Source organism: Patella vulgata, chromosome 6 (assembly GCF_932274485.2).
Source record: "Patella vulgata chromosome 6, xgPatVulg1.2, whole genome shotgun sequence".
NCBI lineage: Eukaryota > Metazoa > Mollusca > Gastropoda > Patellidae > Patella > Patella vulgata.
Genome location: NC_065884.2, coordinates 38,471,166 through 38,492,754, shown reverse-complemented (window position 1 = coordinate 38,492,754; position 21,589 = coordinate 38,471,166). Strand labels below are relative to the sequence as shown.

Here is a 21,589-nt window from a genome sequence, read left to right as displayed (position 1 = left end):
ATTCTATTCAAATGAGTCTGATTTGTAATGTTTTTAAAATTATGATATTTGATTCCAATCAGCAAATAGATTGAACCCATACGATCATACAGATACCAGAAAATGGTTTCTAACTTGTACGGTTGCAAAGACATAGACGATTTTCTACAAGTCACTTTTCAAGGTTTTTGGTCTATAAAAGTGGCAATTATTATTCGATTTACATAAAATTTTTACCATGTGATGCCTTATGTCATTTCTAATTTCATAAAACTAATTGAACATTTTCATTATCACCGGAAGTACTATACGCTTACATGTAACAAATGTATATAATGAATTGATATTGTTGGATTTGGTTGATACGGCGTCCAGTTTATCTGATGTGTGCAATGCTTATGTGGAAACCTGTTTAATGGTTTCATTGGTACCGGAAGTGACATGTTTGTGATTTTGTTTTTACTGCCAATTCTGCTTAATTGTGTTTGTGATTTTGTTTTTACTGCCAATTCTGCTTAATTGTGTGTGCTTCGAAATCTAAAAACTAAATTGGCACGAAATCTACACCCGATTTGCACAAATGTCACCTTTGATACCTCCCAGTGTATAGGGTCCAGAAGCTAAAAACGCGATTTTTCCTACAATCAGGGGCCATAATTCAGGAAGTTACAGTCCGATATGCGGGAATATCGAAAGGAACGCGGATAAAAATTGTGACCTCCATATTTGAGAACGAAGGGCGGCCATTTTGTCTGTCAGTTTTGGACTAATTTTCATGAAATTCGAACTCAGCCATCCTTATGGTGTAACGGTGATATAATAATACGTTTTTTTAAATCGGATAAAAATTATGACCTCTATAGGGTCCACAAGCCAAAAAACGCGATTTTTCGTACAATCAGGGGCCATAATTCAGGAAGTTACTGTCCGATATGCGCAAATATCGAAAGGAACCGAGATCTTTGGGTTATAAACTAACATTTCAAGTTTCAACAAAATCGGATAAAAATTGTGACCTATATAGGGTCCACAACCTTGATATACCATATTTTTATGCTATTTGAGAACGAAGGGCGGCCATTTTGTCTGTCAGTTTTAGGCCGATTTTCACGAAATTCGAACTCGGCCATCCTTAGGGTGTATCGGTGATATAATAATATGTTTTTTTAAATCGGATAAAAATTATGACCTCTATAGGGTCCACAAGCTAAAAACGTGATTTTTCGTACAAACAGGGGCCATAATTCAGGAAGTTACGTTTCGAATATCGAAAGGAACCGAGATCTTTGGGTTATAAGCATACATTTCAAGTTTAAACCAAATCGGATAAAAATTGTGACCTCTACAGTGTTCACAAGCTAAAAACAGGATTTTTCATACAATCTAGGGCCATAATTCATGAAGTTACAGTCCGATACATGCCAATATCGAAAGGAACCGAGATCTTAGGTTGATAAACCTATATTTCAAGTTTCATTGAAATCGGATAAAAAAATGGGACCTGTAGACTGTTCACAAATAATTGTGGACGGACAGGGGTGACGACAATATAAAAATTCGTAAAAATTGTTTAAAATCACCAAAAATCAACTAATTTGTACTTGTGTCCAGTTTAAAGCTGACTGATTAATTTTGATAATGAGTGTCCAATTTACAAGTATTTAATTTCCTGACCACTGTCCAAACATTAATTATTATACATCATTAATCAATTGGGTTGTTTATTTTTCAACAGTGATTGAGAATTAAACACTTGTAAATTGGACACTCATTATCAAAATTGAATTGTCAGCATTAAACTGGACACAAGTACAAATTAGATGATTTACGGTGATTTTAAATGTTTTTTTACAAATTTTTAAACAAAAATTTAATTTTGAACATATGTGAATGAAATTTGTGCTAGATACGCAAGATTAAATGATACCTGGGTTACAGTGTATGGAGACCTGGTTATCCCTGGGTCAGTGACTAGTTCCGTTCATTGAACTCTTCAGACTGATTGGACTAACGTGCCGGGTGGTTTTATTTATACTATTCCGAAACCCTGGTGGGGTTTCCATGGTTACTAATTGGCAGTGTTAACGGGGTTGGCGAATTTGTTACTGGGGTCGGTAGCTCACTTACCGGGGTTGAACAGATGTTAGACAACTGGTTGTTTAGATTAAGGGCTAGTGTCAATAATTTTGCTAACTAGGATGCCTTTGGTTGGTTTGTAACATTGTTATTTGTCATAACAATAAAGGGATAGTATACACTGTACCACTGGTATCGTTTAAAACAGGGTTTTTAGCGCTAGAAAGTACGCATATAGTTTACTTTCAAAACATCGTTTGATAAATTGATAAAAATTGTATGGAAATTACAAAAATGGTTTAGTTAGTACTCTGGTTTAATTTAATGGTAAACCGTTCAATTTCTCTGAGAGGGGTTTAAAAATGGACGACCGTTTACTTATCTACCGCGTTTACTTATTAGACGAGCCTTTTAATTTCCCGAGATACATGTATAAATCTACACTCAGTTTAATTATGTACTGTGTTTAACTATTAAATAAACCCTTTAATTTCCCGTGAGCCGTTTATCCGATCGGTTCATTTTGATTACGATTATTTACATATGAAGTACGAATAAATAAAAAAAAGGTGAATATAAAAAAATGCACACCCATAGATGCTCACCTTACTGTGGTCGTAAGTATTATTATCCATTAACCAGCGGCTGCCAGGCAGGATACGCCCACATTTTCACGAGATGGATAGAAAACAAGCTAAAACGAAAGTGATTTTTCCTACAATCAGGGGCCATAATTCAGGAAGTTACGGTCCGATATGCGCGAATATTGAAAGAAACCGAGATCTTTGGGTTATAAACTTACATTTAAAGTTTCAACAAAATCGGATAAAAATTGTGACCTCTATAGGGTCCACAACCTTGATATACCATATTTATACGCTATTTGAGAACGAACGGCGGCCATTTTGTCTGTCAGTTTTGGGCCGATTTTCACGAAATTCGAACTCAACCGTCCTTAGGGTTTAACGGAGATATAATATAACGTTTTTTAAATCGGATAAAAATTATGACCTCTATAGGGTCCACAAGCCAAAAAACGTGTTTTTGCGTACAATCAGGGGCCATAATTCAGGAAGTTACGGTACGATATGCGCGAATATTGAAAGGAACTGAGATCTTTGGGTTATAAACTTACATTTCAAGTTTCAACAAAATCGGATAAAAATTGTGGCCTCTATAGGGTCCACAACCTTGATATACCATATTTTTACGCTATTTGAGAACCAACGGCGGCCATTTTGTCTGTCAGTTTTGGGCCGATTTTCACGAAATTCGAACTCAACCGTCCTTAGGGTTTAACGGTAATATAATAGAACGTTTTTTTAAATCGGATAAAAATTATGACCTCTATAGGGTCCACAAGCCAAAAAACGCGTTTTTACGTACAATCAGGGGCCATAATTCAGGAAGTTACGGTCCGATATGCGCGAATATCGAAAGGAACCGAGATCTTTGGGTTATAAACTTACATTTCAATTTCAAGTTTCAACAAAATCGGATAAAAATTGTGACCTCTACAGTGTTCACAAGCCAAAGTGATTTTTCGTACAATCAGGGGCCATAATCCATGAAGTTACGGTATGATAGATGCGAATATCGAAAGGAACCGAGATCTTAGGGTGATAAACCATTTCAAGTTTCATTGAAATCGAATAAAAATTGTGACCTGTAGACTGTTCACAAACAATTGTGGACGGACGGACAGGGGCGACGACAATATACGTCCACATGAAAATGTGGGCGTATAAAAAATACATATAAAGTGGTTTTTGATAGAAAAAATGTATTTTGAACACCCGGGCAATTAAAATTTTTTCGTTTAACGTGATGAATTCATGAAAAAGACTCCTCTTTGAAACGCCATTTTGATAGCGAAAATATTTGCGGAGGCCGCCATGTTTGGTATCATTAGAAAGGGACTTAACTCTATTTTACAGATAAATAAATAGACCGTGGGAAAATTTTAATCCTTCTCTGCAATGATTGGTTGATGAGAGTGGGGTGTTGTTACGAAAAACTCCATATAAAGAAATAGGTTGCCGGGTTATAGGTTAAAAACCTACTGCGCATGCCCATTATGCACCGAGCGTGCGCAATGGCCGATATTGGCTCCGCGAAGCATAGATCGTAAATCTCTGGCTTATTCCGGTAGCAATTGACCTCGTTTATGACCTCTAGCAGACAGCTTTATATTTCTCCAATTTTTGGCTAAAAATGGCTAAATTCCGACGTTTAAACCAATTCAAAGGCAAAAGGCGTAGGTCAAATGAGTGTCGTGGTAGAACGAAAGCATTACCGACTGATAATGTATGAGTTTTATGTGAAAATAACATAGAAAATCATCAAAATCGAGATGACCCAGTTTTGCCGACCGCGAACAATAATACTACAAATTCTACTACTACTACTACTACTAGGCCTACCATTCCAACTAGTGCAACAAAAAGAAAATTTGACTTTTTTAGCAATGATAATTTGAATAATAATAATAATGAAGATGCAGATGGTAGTTTTAATGATGAAAATTTAGCTGATCTAAATAATAGTTTTGTAATAGTTCATGTTGATGCCCTGAATAAACTGTTCAGTAATTTGTGCTGCCCAAACAATAAAAAAACATTTAAAAGTTAAAATTGGTAAGCGGCTTGGCCTTGCAGTTGATTTAGAACTACATTCTACAATGTGTCCGGCTGGTGATATTATTCAGTCAGAAATAAGCAGCCCACGAATTAAAGTCAGTGATGATACGCCTACACATTTGCCGTTGGAAATAAACCATAGAGCAGTTTTAGGTGTGAAGGAGATTGGTTTAGGGAACACCGGACTAAATCATCTATTGGGCATAATGAATATTAATGGAAATCTACACAATAAAACATTTCCTTACATTTCCATTCAAATACACGATCGAATAAGTGAAGTTACAATTCTGTCCTGTTTAGCAGATGCTCACAAAATTATTAAAACTGCGTACACTGATAAGTTAGATAACACGGATGATATAGTGCCTAGTGCCGATGATATTATTGATATCGCAGTAACATTTGATGGAACATGGCATCGAAGGGGTTATAGTAGTCTTTATGGGGCAGCTTGTGTCATTGACAATCTGACTGGTCTGATAATTGACTATATTTGCTCAAAATTTTGTTTTAAATGTGAGTCGATTGGAAAACACCTGACTGGAGAAGAGCAAAAAGCATGGCAATTATCACACCAATCAGAATGTCAGATCAATTTTTCTGGGCCATCTGGAAACATGGAGCCAGCTATGGCTGTGAAATTATGGCAAAGATCTCTGGACAGAGGGGGATTTCGCTACACCACATTCGTTGGTGACGGGGACAGTAAGACATTTACGAAACTCTTATAGATTGAGCCGTATGGCCCTGATGTGAAAGTATCAAAAGAAGAGTGAATAAATCACATCCAGAAAGGCATGTACACTGGACTTTCAAAACTTGTGAAAGACTCAAAAGCCAGCTCAGAAGTATCAATGGGTGGGCGTGGCAAGTTTACGAAGAACAGGATTCTTAGATGGCAGAGCTATTTCAGGAATGCCATCGTAAACCATTCATCTATATTAAAAATGCAAAATGCTATCTGGGCAATATTGTTTAACTCCATCAAGTCCCTAGCCCCTTTAAATGTGCAGCATAAACATTGTGGTGATTGGTGCTGGTACCAAGCCTTCATAAAAAATGGAACGGACCCCGATATCAAAAAAATCAAACAGACAGCTAGAAAATGAACTTGATAACGACATTGGCAAAAATATTATCCCACTTTTCAAGCGCCTTACCGATCCTGAACTTTTAAAGAGGTGCTCAAAAAAAGCGACACAAAATCAAAATGAATCATTTCATAGCGTTCTTTGGAAAAAAAATTCCAAAAATCAATTTGGGAGCTTAACCACATTGGAAACATCAATGGGATTAGCAGTGTTACAAAAAATCGTTCTCTAAAAGTTTACAACCTATATGTCTGAAACTCACAGATATACTTTTATAATGTTAGTTCCATGCAAATAAGGATTTTCAGTACTCTAAATGAATATTTGGAGTAGTAAATTGACATCTGAAGTTTGCTCAGTGAAGCAAAATTTTTCAGATTTGATGTTTTGTTGACATAGAATGTTAAGTAAGGACTCAATAACAACACTATATAGATAATTGCACAGAGAAATGTCCTGGGAACATTATAAAAGTTCCAGGCCTCTATCTTGGATACCTTTTAGAGAACGATTTTTTTTAAGCAGGGTACCCTAGTAAAAATGAAATTTTTCGTTTCCATGGTAACCAATATTGCAAATTTCCCCCAAACTGCTGATTAGCCTTATTTTGGCCATTTGAACAATTCCTGAAAATTTTAAGTTGATAGCACTATCAGAAGTCATTTTTTTCAAAATTCATATTTGTCGAGCAGTGCCTCCCCTTAATCAGGTAAGTGAGAGTTGGGTTGTATTTACATAAGTAATTTGTCTTTAAATAAAATGTTAAACACTTAATTAATGGTTATGGATTAACTGAGTGAGTTGTATGAAACTTTATTTACTGGTAACAATTATGAAAATTCTTGTATATATGATGTAATAAAAAAACATAGTCAATGATAAAAAAATTCAGTTCCCGATAAAAGTATGACAATTCTTTAACAACCAATGGTTTTCTCAAATTAGCTTTAAATTCATTTAGACATAATCATTAAATGGTTATAAAGCTGTGATACCTGACCAAAAGTTGCTAGTTTTTGCCTCATGTATAATATGATTTTCTTAACAAAATATTAAAATTAAAATGAAAAAAACAGAGAATAAGCTTACGTTTACATACATGTATAATTGTGTTAACTCGTCCATACAAATCCGAATTTATATCATTGCACTTGGAATTTTGTACAAGAATCAACTTAGAAAACCAAAATGAGAAATGTAACACATTGTGATCTTAACTGTCATAAAATCAATGATAAATCAATGGAACCTGTTGGGTTATTTAAGGCGCCAGGTAATCTAAACAATTGAATACAACACTCCTCGAACAATCGGCTACCTGCAAATGTATTCTTTGATCTCTAAATTACATCACGGGGCAATTCTGCATGAACTTAACAGCATTACAAGTTGAAAGTTCTGCCATAATAATTTTAAGCCGAAATCCATTTTCGACTTGTCATGTAATATTTGACGAAAAAAAAGTATAAAGTTGGGACAATAATGTCTGTAATTTGAGTTGATGTCACTTGAAAGAGTAAACCATGTCATTATTGACTTAGATCTTGGAATAAAACCGAGTAACCTACCTTAGGAGGGTTAAGGACATAACAATTTGGTCTAATGGCCAAACAATTTGGTCGTAATGGTCGAAATATTGGGTGATACCAACCAAACAATTAGGTCATAACGGCCAAAAAAACCTATTTGTTATATTAATCAAATGATATTTATTAACATCAATAATAAATAGCATAACATAAAAATGTGAGTTTATCTTCAGCATTTATTTTTGATACACTTCTAACTTCCCCAGTGATTTTACACGGACGATCTTCCGCAAAAATGTGAATCCATTCAGTTTTGGGTCCGTCTGCTTTGGACCTAATTTTGTTTCCTATATGCATATTATGTCAATTTTGGATTTGATAACGAGGTAGTTCAATTCTGTCATACGTGGTCTTAGACCTTAGTATTTATTTGTATTATGTTTAACGTATTAAATATACAGATTGGGGAGGTTTTATTCTTATTAATGAGCCAGTTAGAGAATTCGTTACTATCTTTCTTATTTATATTGTCATTGGTTGGTATATAAATGGGTTATTTACGGCCGTTTCTTTTACCGTAGGTAAAAAAAAACCCAACAAATGATTTGTTTAGCCCAAATTACCTAATCAGATTAGAGAGGTGTGAAGTACCTAATTAGGGATTCGTTACTATCACAGAACATTTTAATTGGAAAGGATGATTGTTTGAAAAAATAATCAGATGATTATGTTATGAGTGAATTGTTATTTTTGTTGAATAATTAATAGTCAGTTGTTATTTTTATCAAAGGTAAGTAATATCTGATAAAATATATATGTGTGGTGGCACAGGAAAACCCGTCGGATTCCGCGCCGGCTCAATCACAGATATATGCCACAATACAATGGCAAACAATATATAGGTCAATTTTCCGTTCTTGACATATTTACATTTATTAAACATTTATCTATGAAACTACAAAGTTGAGAAACAGAAAAATGATTTTAAATACATTTATTTTGAAATATTCTGAACCGTTGAGACTTGCAGAATGGTGCCGGTGCCATAACAATGTCAGCCCATTTTGTCAGTGTCTTTATAAAGTTGCCTTTTTGCACACTCAAACATCATTATAAAGCCTGTTATGAGCAGTGCATTACTAGCTATAGTGCGCATAAATACAAAAGAAATAGTTCCCACACGCATCAAACAAACAAGTCCTTTCCCTTGTCTCAATTATTTGACTTGTACGTCCTGTGTTGAGTAGATTTCTTACTATAAGGTGCAATCAATACTAAATTCTACAAAAACAACATCTATTTAATTGATTTTGATAAGAGTTTCATAACCTTGTCAATAGAAAGAAGTCAGTTATTTACCGAAATACCTTAACACTAGTCGTTTTCCATTGTTTACAAATTGTCCAAGATGGCGGCGCCCACGAGGAAATTGGATTTCTCTACATTTAAACCCCCTTCAAGTCTCGAAGACACAGTAACTAAAACACCTAAATATTGTAAATATTACTTAGCACAAAGATAAATATTGTCTTCGTATTGTAAATAAAAAATAGTGTAAAATTGCGTAAAAACGAGTACTATAAAATGCCCCGAAACTGTGAAATATCAACATTTATGTTTAAACTGCATTTTCTCCCTTTTCATTTTTCTTCCGAAAGTGTCATTTTCTCGCATTAAATTATGAATATCTCCACAAGTTATCAACCGATTTTGACCATTTATAGACCATTTTGATCTCCAACGTGTGCTTGCTGTACACATACCCAAAATAATTTTTTTTAAATTTTCACCATGTGAAGGGTTTTGCTATGCCGCCACACATATATTGTTTTCATTCAATTTTTAATGTATGGCTGTCTTCATCTTTGTTTAAATAATTTGTATAAGAGATAAGGTGGCTATGAAGACCTGGTTATCCCGAATGTCAGTGACTAGTTTCGTTCGTATTGAACTCTTCAGACTGATTGAACTCAAGTGTTGGGCGTTTTTATTTATACTATTCCGAAACCCCGGTGGGGTTTCTATGGTTACTAATTGGCGGGGTTACCGGGGTTGACCCCTTGGCGGGGTTTGCGAATTTGTTACCGGGGTCGGGAGCTCGCTTACCGGGGTTGTACAGAGGTTTGACAAATTGGCGGGGTGCCGAATTTGTTACCAGGGTCGCTAGCTCGCTTACTGGGGTTGTACTGATCATTTAGATTGAAGTGCTAGTGTCCATAATTTGCTAACTAGGGTGCCTTGAGTTGGTTTGTAACATTGTTACTTGTCATAACAATGAAGGGATAGTATATAGACAAGGGTGTTGATGTAACACCCGTGAGAGGGGTATATGGCTAAATATGAATCCAAAGCCCACCGGGATTTCGGAATAGTATAAATAAAAACGCCCAACACACGAGTCCAATCTGTCTGAAGAGTTCAATACGAACGAAACTAGTCACTGACATTCGGGATAACCAGGTCTTCAAAGCCACCTTATCTCTTATATATTACCTCACTTTCTGCTTACGATCTCATGGCAAATTTTGTTGACCAAATCGGTCGGTCGTGATTCCTTCTCTTGACTCGGAATCAACCACCATTTTGACGGAAGATAATCTCTCGGCTAAAAAATCTTTTTTTTCTCTCAGCTACGAGATATACATAGAATCAAACTGGTCTAGAGCCGATCATGTCGATAAGAATCTGCTAATTTGACACTGACATATAACCGAAGGTGAATAGGCCTATTTGTCCAGTTAACACAACGGACAATCTCACATCGGTCCACCAAAGAGAGACACATATTAGTCGCCTCCAACTTCCGATTTCCAAGGCATTACAGTCTAAACCTTGACTCTCATACCAATAAACCATTCGGTACTATTTCGTACCTATTTCATATTAAACACCTCGGGCGCCATGTTTAATCACACAGTATTTAACGTTCTAAGACCTAACCATTTCATGGAATCAACGACAAATCTAAACTTGGGCACTCCAACCATTTTTATTTTTGTAAATAATTTGTAGCTACATATTTTTCTTGTCATTCCTTATAAACTCCATTGTTCTGATCTTGTCTAATATGCATATCTATTGGTCTACGAATTAAATTCTTTCTCACACCAACATTGAATCTTACCAGACGTAACTATACTGTATAAAACGCCTTTATCAACGATATATCTGTACTTTAAAAAAAATAAGAAATAAGATATATGCATGGAAATATATACAATGCAATATACATACGTTTGCAGATTTAATTATTCACATTTACCAAATATATACACAGTTGAACTAATATGTACACTATTATATAAACAATCAAAAAAAAAAAAAAAGTACAAATCAAAGGTTAATATACATATAACAATTAAAGATACATTATGGGAGATTTTTATAGAGAGTTGGCCATTCTTGCTATAACAGTTCAAAAGTAGATGATGAAAGAAGAATATATTGAAAAATTCAGTCAAATTACTTTATTCTGAACATAGTTATCATCGTAATATTTGCCTAGAAATGGTAGCGAAATGTGTCTTCACCTTCGCGGATCGTTTGATTGACAGGCGTTAACTCCACCTACATATCTCGATTATCAAGTAAAGTTTTCAATGGCATACGGAAACGCTTTACAGCGACCTCGCTAAGTACACTCTATCATTTAGCCTCGATCTAACTGACGTATTTTCATCAGGTTACCCCTTATCTGATTTAATCAATTAGTGAAATCCTATTTAAATCCGAGCTGTAGCCGAGCCATCCGTGGGTCTACAGAGTTGATTTTGGTCTTGTTGTTTAAATAAAGATCTAATTTATAATTTCTATAACATCTGAAGCCTAAATTAAGACTTGCAATAATCAGATTTAGCTCTTGCATAATGCATGTTTAATTATACACTACTGAGCAAAACACTTATGGACCATAAAATTGAATACGTTAATTCAGTGAGTGAGCATTACCAACAACAAAATTTTTTAAGATATGGTAAAATTCAATGGTTCACAGCTGTATAGAAATATTCCTGCTAATATTACATTTTATAAAGATAGGTTGCCAGGTAATGAAACATACGCCCACAGCAGTTAAATCGTCCGGGCAGTCAACAAGTGTTGTCACATATTTTTACTTTTTTCCGTAATGAAACATTTATAATACACTAAAATCTGATTAAGAGTAACAACTCATGAAGTAATTATCTAAAAACCATTAGAATTTGTTTGGTTTTTATAAAGTTCTGCCCCATGCTAACGTTTAGTATACGAAACTTTAATATGGATTTAGGTGTTCAAGTCATAAAAATTAATTGAAAATCATTAGGCTTCTTTGTCTCCTGACCTTAAACACTGTGTATAAATTTAGTCAATTGGATATTAACTTTGGCCTCTAGAGCGTCCACAAGATTTTTTGAAGTGATCAAGGGCCATAACTCTGGCAGTAATCATCGGAAATCGCTGAAAATCAATAGGCTTCTTTGTCTCCTGACCTTAAACACTGTGTATAAATTTAAAGTCAATTGGATATTAACTTTAGCCTCTAGAGCGTTCACAAGACTTTTTGAAGTGATCAAGGGCCATAACTCTGGCAGTAATTATCGGACGGGGGCGACGACAATATACGACCACATTTCAATGTGGGCGTATAAAAACTCCTTTCTACCATCTACAATAAAAGACTGGAATAATTTACCTGAACATATGAAAGCATGTCCTACTATAAAAATCTTTAAAGCATAGTTAATCAATGATCATATATTACCACCTAAATATTTTTACACCGTAAAGCGTCCTTCTCAAATAATCCATACAAAACTGTGTCACAATAAAAGCAACTTAAACTACTATAAATTCGCCATGCACTTAACGGACAATCCAGCTTGTTCCTGCGACCACTATAGAGGACACGGAACACTAGCCAAAGGCTTATATAGATCGGCTTCCCAAAAGCAAGATACATAAATGATATAAACATATATTATAATTATCAATATATATCGAGTATTAAAGTGCACATATAATAAGATTAAGGAAAACTATTAATTTTGTTACACTGTCCAAATTTTACCAATGTTAGATTCCCAACCATAAATACATTACCAAATATTTTTATTAATTTAAAAGTAATAATAGGTACATTGCAAATGAATATGCACATTTTTAATAGAGTCCACAAAGTGATACATTTACATAAAAGACTCCAATAACCATCGTAAAATACTAGCTGAATTAATTACTTTCTCCGTTAATATACATCTGACGTCCACAAAACATCATAGGAAGCAAGCGTATTATAAAATGGTAAGGCACTGTAAGTGACATAAACTATTAAGAGCCATTCCACGAGAAAACCATGCAGAAGGTTCGAAGGTGGGGGTTGGCCGATTGAGTTCATATTTACAGGGTTTGGTCGATCCATCGAGCCTACTCCCCAGCCAAAATCATCCATTTTAGAAATCAACCGTTTCTGAGATACAGCCTGATTATGTTTTTCGGCTGATTTTCGTCCTTTTCAGGTCAAATTTCGACCATTTTTGTAGCATTACTATTGCCATTCATCGACCAATAGCGAACTAAGTTTTGGTTGGTGATTATAGTCCAGGTCTCACCCTACCATATTATAATGGTCACCCAATGCAACCTCTCTTTCCGTAGGTGTCATGGCACTACACAAAATACGTGTCTGCAGACACTTGAATTATACTCTTTCTTCAAATTGCGATAACTCCACTGGAGCAGGGTTTGCGATAAAAATGAAAATCGTTTTATTTGCAGCTTGACCTGTTCTAACAACAACAATCGTTGTCAACTAACCCTCAACAGCATGAAAATTTGTGTCGAAAGTTACGCAATTCGTCACTTTTCGTGTCAAATTTCAGTTTCTTAAGTGTTGGGATTTCGCCCGTATATTCCGGACATGTCCTACGCTATTTTCTAAATGTCCGGCCAGGAATATGCCCAATCAGACATCAAGGTATGATGAATAATATTCAGAATTTCAAAATTAATATAGTAAACGGAGTGTATAACTACCACTCATCCCGTTAATTGTTGATAATAGGCTGGATTGATTAGGTAATTACGTGATCAGCGTATTTATCGTATTATACCGTCTATACACCTACGTTGTTTACCTGCTTAATCTGCCTTGCTTGACTGACTTATTACTTTGTCGGGAAATTCACCAATCTAATCTTGAACAGAAGTCATTGCTTCTCTTTTGTCGGACTTTTCATCAATCCAATAATGAGTATCAACCTTATCTACATGATTACCTCGGTGGTTTCTCCATTGCCGGAAAGTTTAATCCATTGATATCAACCGACAGCATGTAGAAACTAGTCTTTGACGTCACATATTATCCTAATAGTATATAACACCCCAAATCAATGGAGAGTCATTATAAATTTCAAAACCTCTGTCTATTGTTAGCTATTAAACCTTTAACTTATTTTCCGTAATGAAACTACTTCTTTTAAGACACCATATATAAATTCCCATCTACAGTGACACTTTCCCGCGATCTCTATTATCGCATGAAAATCGCTTACTATGTAAGGCAGTGCTTACTACAAAACAAACTGTATGTGTTATATGTTAACGGTCACGTACGCCATACGCCAAAGTTATGTATGCCTTTTACAAGTAATTTAACTATCAATGTAATTTTAAAATATCATTTTACGAAAATGATTTGACATCACCACAAATAATTCTTATTTCGGACGCCTTTCTTGATTTGCTGACGTATAAACGAAGACTCGTAATTTTTGGGGAATATTACTGGCGTGAATTTGATTGAAACAGGCGCGGATCGGCAAATTTCATTCTATCGTATTACGAAAACACGTAATTTTGTAGGAATATTACTGACATAAATTTGAATACCATACGGGAATTAAATATGAATAAGCGGTTGCCATGCAAGATACAACCACATTTTGCAAAAGATGCACAGAGAACAAGCTAAATAAAAAGTGATTTTTCGTACAACCAGGGGCCATCATCCAGTATGTTACAGTCCGACATGCGCCAATATCAAAAGGAACCAAGATCTTTGGGATATAAAAGTATATAATATAAAAGTTTCATCAAGTCGAATAAAAATTGTGACATTAAGAGGGACTACAAGATCAAAATGTGTTTTTTGTATATTCAGGGATCATAATTCAGGAAGCTACGATGTGATATGCGCGAATATCGAAAGGAACCAAGATCTTTGGGATATAAACATAAATTTTAAGTTTCATCACAATTGTATAAAAATTGTGTTTCTAGAGTGTCCACAATCTTGGAATTACATACTTTTACATTATTTGCTTATGAGGAGCGGCCATTTTGTCCGGCGGTTTCGCTCCGATTTTCATGAAATTCGAACTTTGTTGTCATTAGGACATATAATGGTGATATATTGAAATGGTTTTTAAAATCGGATAAAAATTGTGACCTCAAGAGGAACTTCAAGCTAAAAACGCAATTTTTTCTTAAAATCAGGGGTCATATTCCACAAAGTTACGGTCCGATATGCGCGAATATCGACAGGGACCGAGATCTTTGGGATCTAAACATAATAATTTTAAGTCTCATGAAAATCAGATATAAATTGTGACCTTGAGGGTGTCCACAATCTTGGAATTACATACTTTTACATTATTTGCTTATGAGGAGCGGCCAGTTTGTCCGGCGGTTTCGCTTTGATTTTCATGAAATTCGAACTTTGTTGTCATTAGGACGTATAACGGTGATATATTGAAATGGTTTTTAAAATCGGATAAAAATTGTGACCTCAAGAGGAACTTCAAGCTAAAAACAAGATTTTTCTTAAAATGGGGGGTCATATTCCACAAAGTTACGGTCGATATGCGCGAATATCGACAGGGACCGAGATCTTTGGGATCTAAACATAATTATGAAAATCAGATATAAATTCTGACCTTGAGGGTGTCCACAACCTTGGAATTACATACTTTTACACTATTGTCCGGCAGTTTCGATCCGATTTTCACGAAATTTGAACTCCGCCATCATTAGCATTTTTAAAAATCAAAAAAAAATTGTGACCTCTAGAGGGGCTACAAGCTAAAAACGCGACTTTTTGTACAATCATGGGCCATAATCCAGGAAGTTAAGATCCGATATGCGAGAATATCGAAAGGAACCAAGTTCACTGGGTTATAAACGTACCTTTTAAGTTTCATCAAAATCGGATAATAATAAATAATATGAACATTTGTATAGCGTCAATTCCACACTTAAAGTATGCTCTATGCGCTTTCTACACACAATTTTAAATTAGATATAGCGTTGAAATAGGTATGTTTTAAGTCTGAATTTGAAACACTCAATAGAAGGAGCACTTTTGATGAACACTGGAAGATCGTTCCATTTTGATGGAGCATGAAAACTAACTAGACATTACTGACTAGACATCTAGCAATACTGATTCCTTCGAAAAGCGCTAGTTCACTCAACCAGTTATTCCATTGGCTTGATAGATCTAACGGCAGGGGTTCATCCCAACTAAGTCCTTTTACCCACGTTTCTTGAATTGCTATTTTAGCGCGAACCGTAAAAGGTGCTAGCAAATTAAGAGGGTCGAATAGTTTTGCAGTTTTACTAACGACAATCCGTTTTGTCAAAACGTCAATGAGAATTGGATCTAATTTGAAGATAAAACAGTCTGTCACTGCGTCCCATAAAACACCCACCAGGGTCTTAAGAGTAGGAAGAACAGAAGGATCAGCGATTTCCAAACTACCGATTCAATCATTGCTTGGAATTTCGGACAATACATCAACCGAATTCGATATCCATTTGCGAATGTGAAAACCTCCCAAAGCGAGTAATTCCGATACTTCACGCCTGAGACGGGTTGCTTCTTTAACTGAATCCGCACTATCCAGTAAATCGTCTACATACATAGACTCCAGAATAGACGAAGCACCATTTGGATATTTCGAAGTATGCGACATTGCATGTTCTCTTAATACAAGTTGTGACCAATAAGGCGACGATGCATTCCCAAAAACAAGTCTTTGATATTCATAAATTCGAACTGACTGATATTCAGTGAGTGCGCCTGACAGGCAGCAATAAATCTGCTCTTCACTAGAACCTAATTTTCTGGATTATCCTTGGATTAATCATTACGGAAATTTGTGATACATAACACAATGTGTTGAGGATTCTTTTGGACTCAAAATTGTCGAAATATATGGATAGATTATGCATATTCAATGGTTTATTTTACTTCTTTTGTGTCTATTTGGTGAACTGTTATCAGAATGTGTTTAGCTTTCAGCTTACTATCAATCAATAGGATTATGTGTTTAACATACTCAAGAGGCCAACTTTTTGATTACAATTCACATTTTAAACTCAAACTTAATCCAACAGTATTTAAGAAAATAAACGACTTACTAATAAGTGTTCACACTTCAACAAGAAGGGGTAAACGCAGTAGGAGAAGAAAACAAAAGCCAATACAAGTGATTAGTAATATTTTCAGTAGATCTCCAGTTCAACAGAGAGGTGTTGAGAAATCAAATCTCATTCAAATCCACCTGAAACCAAAATTTACACAGTTTGACACCAATTTAAATACAAACTCAAATGACTTGTCTGCTAGATTGTGGAATGCGAGGTCAGTAAGAAATATTGACTTGTCTGCTAGATTGTGGAATGCGAGGTCAGTAAGAAATAAATCACTTGAAATTGCAGACACACTTATTGATGATAACATTGATATATTATTTATCACAGAAACATATCGGAGATGACACCTCCTGTATACACGTTCAAACAGGTCCCACGTCAAACAGGTAAAATCGGCAGAGGTATTGCAGTCATTTACAGTAAAGATCTACATCTTCAATTATTTAACTCCAATACAACATATCAATCCTTCGAGCATCTAGAACTTCTAATCACAAAGGAATCAAAATCTGTGCGGTGTGTTTGCTGTTACAGACCACCCCCTTCCAGGAAAAATGGACTATCAGAATCACTATTCTTAGAGGAATTTGCAGCATTTTGCTTATCGATTAATCTAAAAAATGGACAACTGGTTCTTCTTGGTGATCTTAATATACACTTCGATGATGTTACAAAGCCTTTTGTGAAGAAAGTCTCTAGCCTTCTACAATCTCATGGTTTTAGGCAGCATGTACCTGAACCAACTCAAAAGTCGGGCCACACCCTAGATTGTATTATAACAAGTACCACAGAAATTGTGGCTTATGACATCTCAGTAGAAGACAGACAAGTTTCTGATCATTTCTATGTGAACTTTAAATTAGATTTTAAGAAACCATTACCATCTAAATCAAAGGTGAAATGTCGCCAATTTAGGAAAATTATATTATCTGACTTACACGATGACCTCGATTCATCAAAACTCTGTTCAAATCCGCCTGAAGATGTTGAGGAGTTGGTTCAACTATTTAATGCAACGCTCGAAGATTTGTTGAATAAACATGCACCACAAAGTGTCAAACTGCTTAGGAAGAAGCCTAATTCACCCTGGTATTGCGACAAACTTCGAGATGCAAAGGCCCGCAGGCGATCAGCAGAACGTAAGTGGAGAAAGTCGGGGCATTTAGAAGTTTATCAACAAATTTATGTGAGTGAACGTAACAATGTGAATAATCTTCTTTCGAAATACCAGACAAATGTATTACAACAACGAAATATTATCAAAATCTAAAGACCCAAAAGCTTTGTACACAACTTTATCTACTTTATTGGGAAAATCTTCAGATGTCGTTCTTCCACAAATAAAGGATATTGACGATGCTGGTCTAGCAAATGAATTCAGTGAATTCTTCTCGAATAAGATTTTCAAAATTAGAAATGACATCGGTACCTCCACAACTTCAAAAGGAACTGGGCAGGATAAATATTTCTCAGGTAGAAAATTGGATCATTTTAAACCATTCTCAGAGGCCGAGATGCTAAAACTCTTGATGGAATCTAAACCAACCTGGTGCTTGTTGGGTCCTTTTCCTACAAAGATTTTATTGCAATGTACTGATACCCTTCTTCCTGCGATAACTAAAGTAATCAATTCTAGCCTCCAATCTGGTATTGTTCCTGACTCTTTTAAAGTTGCTGTCATAAAACCCTTGATAAAGAAGCCTTCACTTGATAAAAACATTTTCAAAAACTATCGACCGGTTTCAAATTTGCCATTCCTTTCGAAGGTACTAAGACAAAGCAGTCAAGAAGAGACTGTTGGAACATCTGCTTGAAAACGATCTGCTACATAAATTCCAATCTGCTTACCGCCAATCACATGGAACTGAAACTGCGTTAAATCGAGTTTTAAACGATATAAATCTGATGGTGGATGATGGCAATCTTGGACTGTTGGTTCTTCTCGACCTTTCAGCCCCATTTGACACTATCGACCACCAAATTCTCCTAGACCGCCTCCAGACATCTTTTGGATTGGATGGCTGTGTGCTATTGTGGTTCGTCTCGTACCTTACAGGTCGCAGACAGTTTATTTCAGTTCGCGATTCTTTCTCAAAGGAGGTTTTGTTACCATGTGGTGTTCCCCAGGGAAGCGTGCTTCGTCCAATTCTGTTCACATTGTACACGTCAGAGTTCGGGAGTCTTATCAACACACACACTGATGTTGAAGGGGAGTCGGAGTTGATATATTGACCCTTTGAATTGGCCATTGGGTACCTGAATATTCCGCCGATGTATCCCAATCAAAACTAAAGTTTTTGGTAACTTTCGACACAAATTTTCATACTTTTGCAAGTTAGTTGACAACGATTTTATTTCTTATATTGTTAGAACTGGTCAAGCTGTAAATAAATTGATTTTAATTTTTATTGCAAACCCTGCTCCAGTGGAGTTATCGCGATCTGAAGATAGGGTACATTTCAGGTATCTCCAGACACGTATCTTGTGTAGTCTCCTGACACCTATGGAAAATGAACTTGAACCGGGTGACCATGATAATGTGTTAGGGTAAGCCCCCGACTATAACGAACAACCATAACCTAGTTCGCCAGGGTCATGCAACAGCGGTAGTAGTGCGACAAAAATAGCTAAAATTTGGCCTAAAAATGACAAAAATCAGCCTAAAAATGACAAAAATCAGCCGAAAAATGTAATCGGCCTGTATCTCGGAAACAGCTGATTTCTGAAATCGGTGATTTTGGCTGGGGAGTAGGCTCGATGGGTCGACCAAACCCTGTGAGAATGAACTTAATCGGCCGACCCACACCTTCGAACATCTGCCTGATATTGCATGGTTTTCTCGTGGAATGGCTCTTAAATTACTTGCATGCACGAGTAATAGTAAACAGAAAATACTGTACTGTTAAATGTATTTTGTATGTGAAGTTAATTGCAACGATACAGAAAAAAAATATCTCACGATATTGGTAAAATAAATTATCGCAATATCATGGATTATCGTCTGGAGTAAATTATCGCGATAATTAGAATTATCATGCTTCAAAAATTCAATATCGTGATAATTACTGATATAAAATTGATATAACTTGAGGTGTATAAATGGATTAATGTATCTAGTGTATCCATTTGGTATTTAGCAATGTATGGTATGTGAGATGTACTGATGAAGTGAGACGTATATACATGTATATATGCTGTGGTAAGATTATTCCTGTAAGTATTGTCACCTCAGATCATTCTATTCTGATCAGCTGGAATGCCCGGAATACCAAATAAATATTCATTAACTCAATTTATGGTTAACAGACTTGTCGGGTGTTCTTTTTAAACTAAAATATCCTCATATGAGTGACAGAGATATCCTTTTTTCCTGTCAGCAACAGTGTGTTTTCGCAGTCTGCCAAACTGTCATCAAAAATATTCTGATTGGCATTGACAGTTTCAAGCTCGGAAGCCCTTTTATTCAAAGAATAAAAGAAATATTATCCAGACGATTTTTCAACGTAAAATATCAATGTAATTTTCAACGGATTGGGTAATCAACAATAAATCACCTCTTCTTTACTATGGCGACGTATATTGTCGCATGCAGTTTAACTGTATCATTCCGAGTACGAGTATCCTTACCGTATAATATCAATCGTAATAAATATTGTGCATGCTTTCTTCGTGGGGATATGGGACCAGACTATATCAAAGCGTAGCCAACACGTGTATGATAACGATTAATATTCTTCAGTGAAATGTACTTGTTACATGAGACTAATGTCGGTCAGTTGGTCCTAAAAACAGATGTCTCAAAGTCTGTTGTGGAATTTGGAATAGATCTAGTATCGGCATTTGTTACAATTTGATTCCTTCTTCATTTTTGGAGTATTTTGAACGGATTTAACGTGAATTCTGATCAAAAATGAAAATATCGCGATATATTGTGATAAAGTGATTTCAGACGATAATTTTATCGCCTGACCAAATTATTGCGATATATCGCCATCCCCGGGGTATCACAGCAACCTTAGTGAAGTGTACATATTACAATTGTATTTGCCCTTGGTTTGTTTTTGAATCCTTACCTTTTCACTGTGTATGTATACAATATCTATCTTATTTGAATAAAATATTGTTTTAATCAATGGTTGAAGGGCCAAGCCAGAGTTATTGTTTTATTAATTAAAGAAAATACAACTTCTATGTTGTGAAATACAACTTCTATGTTGTGAAAGTCGTCTTTTAACTACAATTATCATATTAGTCATTAAACTCCTCTTAATCTATATCCCCTTAATCTATATCCCCATACACATTAATTACAGAAAGGGCCTGTGCATACACTGCATTGTGAAATATTCACTATTTGGTCCGCCGAATGTTCTTTTAAATATACAGTGAAGTCATAAATGTCCGTTATTACAGTATAGATTAATTATTTGATTGGTTGAATGCTATTGTTTTATTAATTCCCACCTGTGATCACATGTCTGGGTGCCATGAAACCATGCTTTTGAATACACATGTCCGTTATTACAGTATGGATTAATTCTATGATTGGTCGAATGCTATTGTTTTATGACTTCCCACCTGCATTATTTGTGATAAATCACCTTTGAATTTATGCAATATGATTTAATTTAGGTATCCTATAACAAAAATCGTTGTACAGCAGTCATTATTTTATTGCCATCAATCAAGTGTTTACGTAACATCAAGGCAGTAATCATTGAAGCATATATCCTGTTGATACTGATTGAACTCATTCCGATAGTCCTATCTGAAAATGGGCGACAGCTTGTCTATAGAGATGGACAGATAGTGGCTTTTTGGCGCCAGTTCAAAAATCACTCGAGATTATCGCCCT

General features: G+C 35.5%; 1 protein-coding gene across 4 annotated transcripts in view; it reads right to left on the bottom strand.

The window, feature by feature from the left end:
- LOC126825385 (sodium- and chloride-dependent glycine transporter 1) overlaps positions 1–21,589 on the bottom strand; it is a 337,837-nt gene that overhangs the window by 151,540 nt on the left and 164,708 nt on the right. Inside the window, exon 7 of one of the 4 annotated variants that reach the window (XM_050555003.2) lies at positions 10,288–10,490. The exons of the other annotated variants lie outside the window; for them this stretch is intronic. Within the exon in view, the coding sequence (XP_050410960.1) occupies positions 10,451–10,490 (40 nt within the window). The 3' untranslated portion in view covers positions 10,288–10,450. Of the gene's footprint in view, positions 1–10,287; positions 10,491–21,589 lie in introns of those variants that run through there. 4 annotated transcript variants of the gene reach the window in all.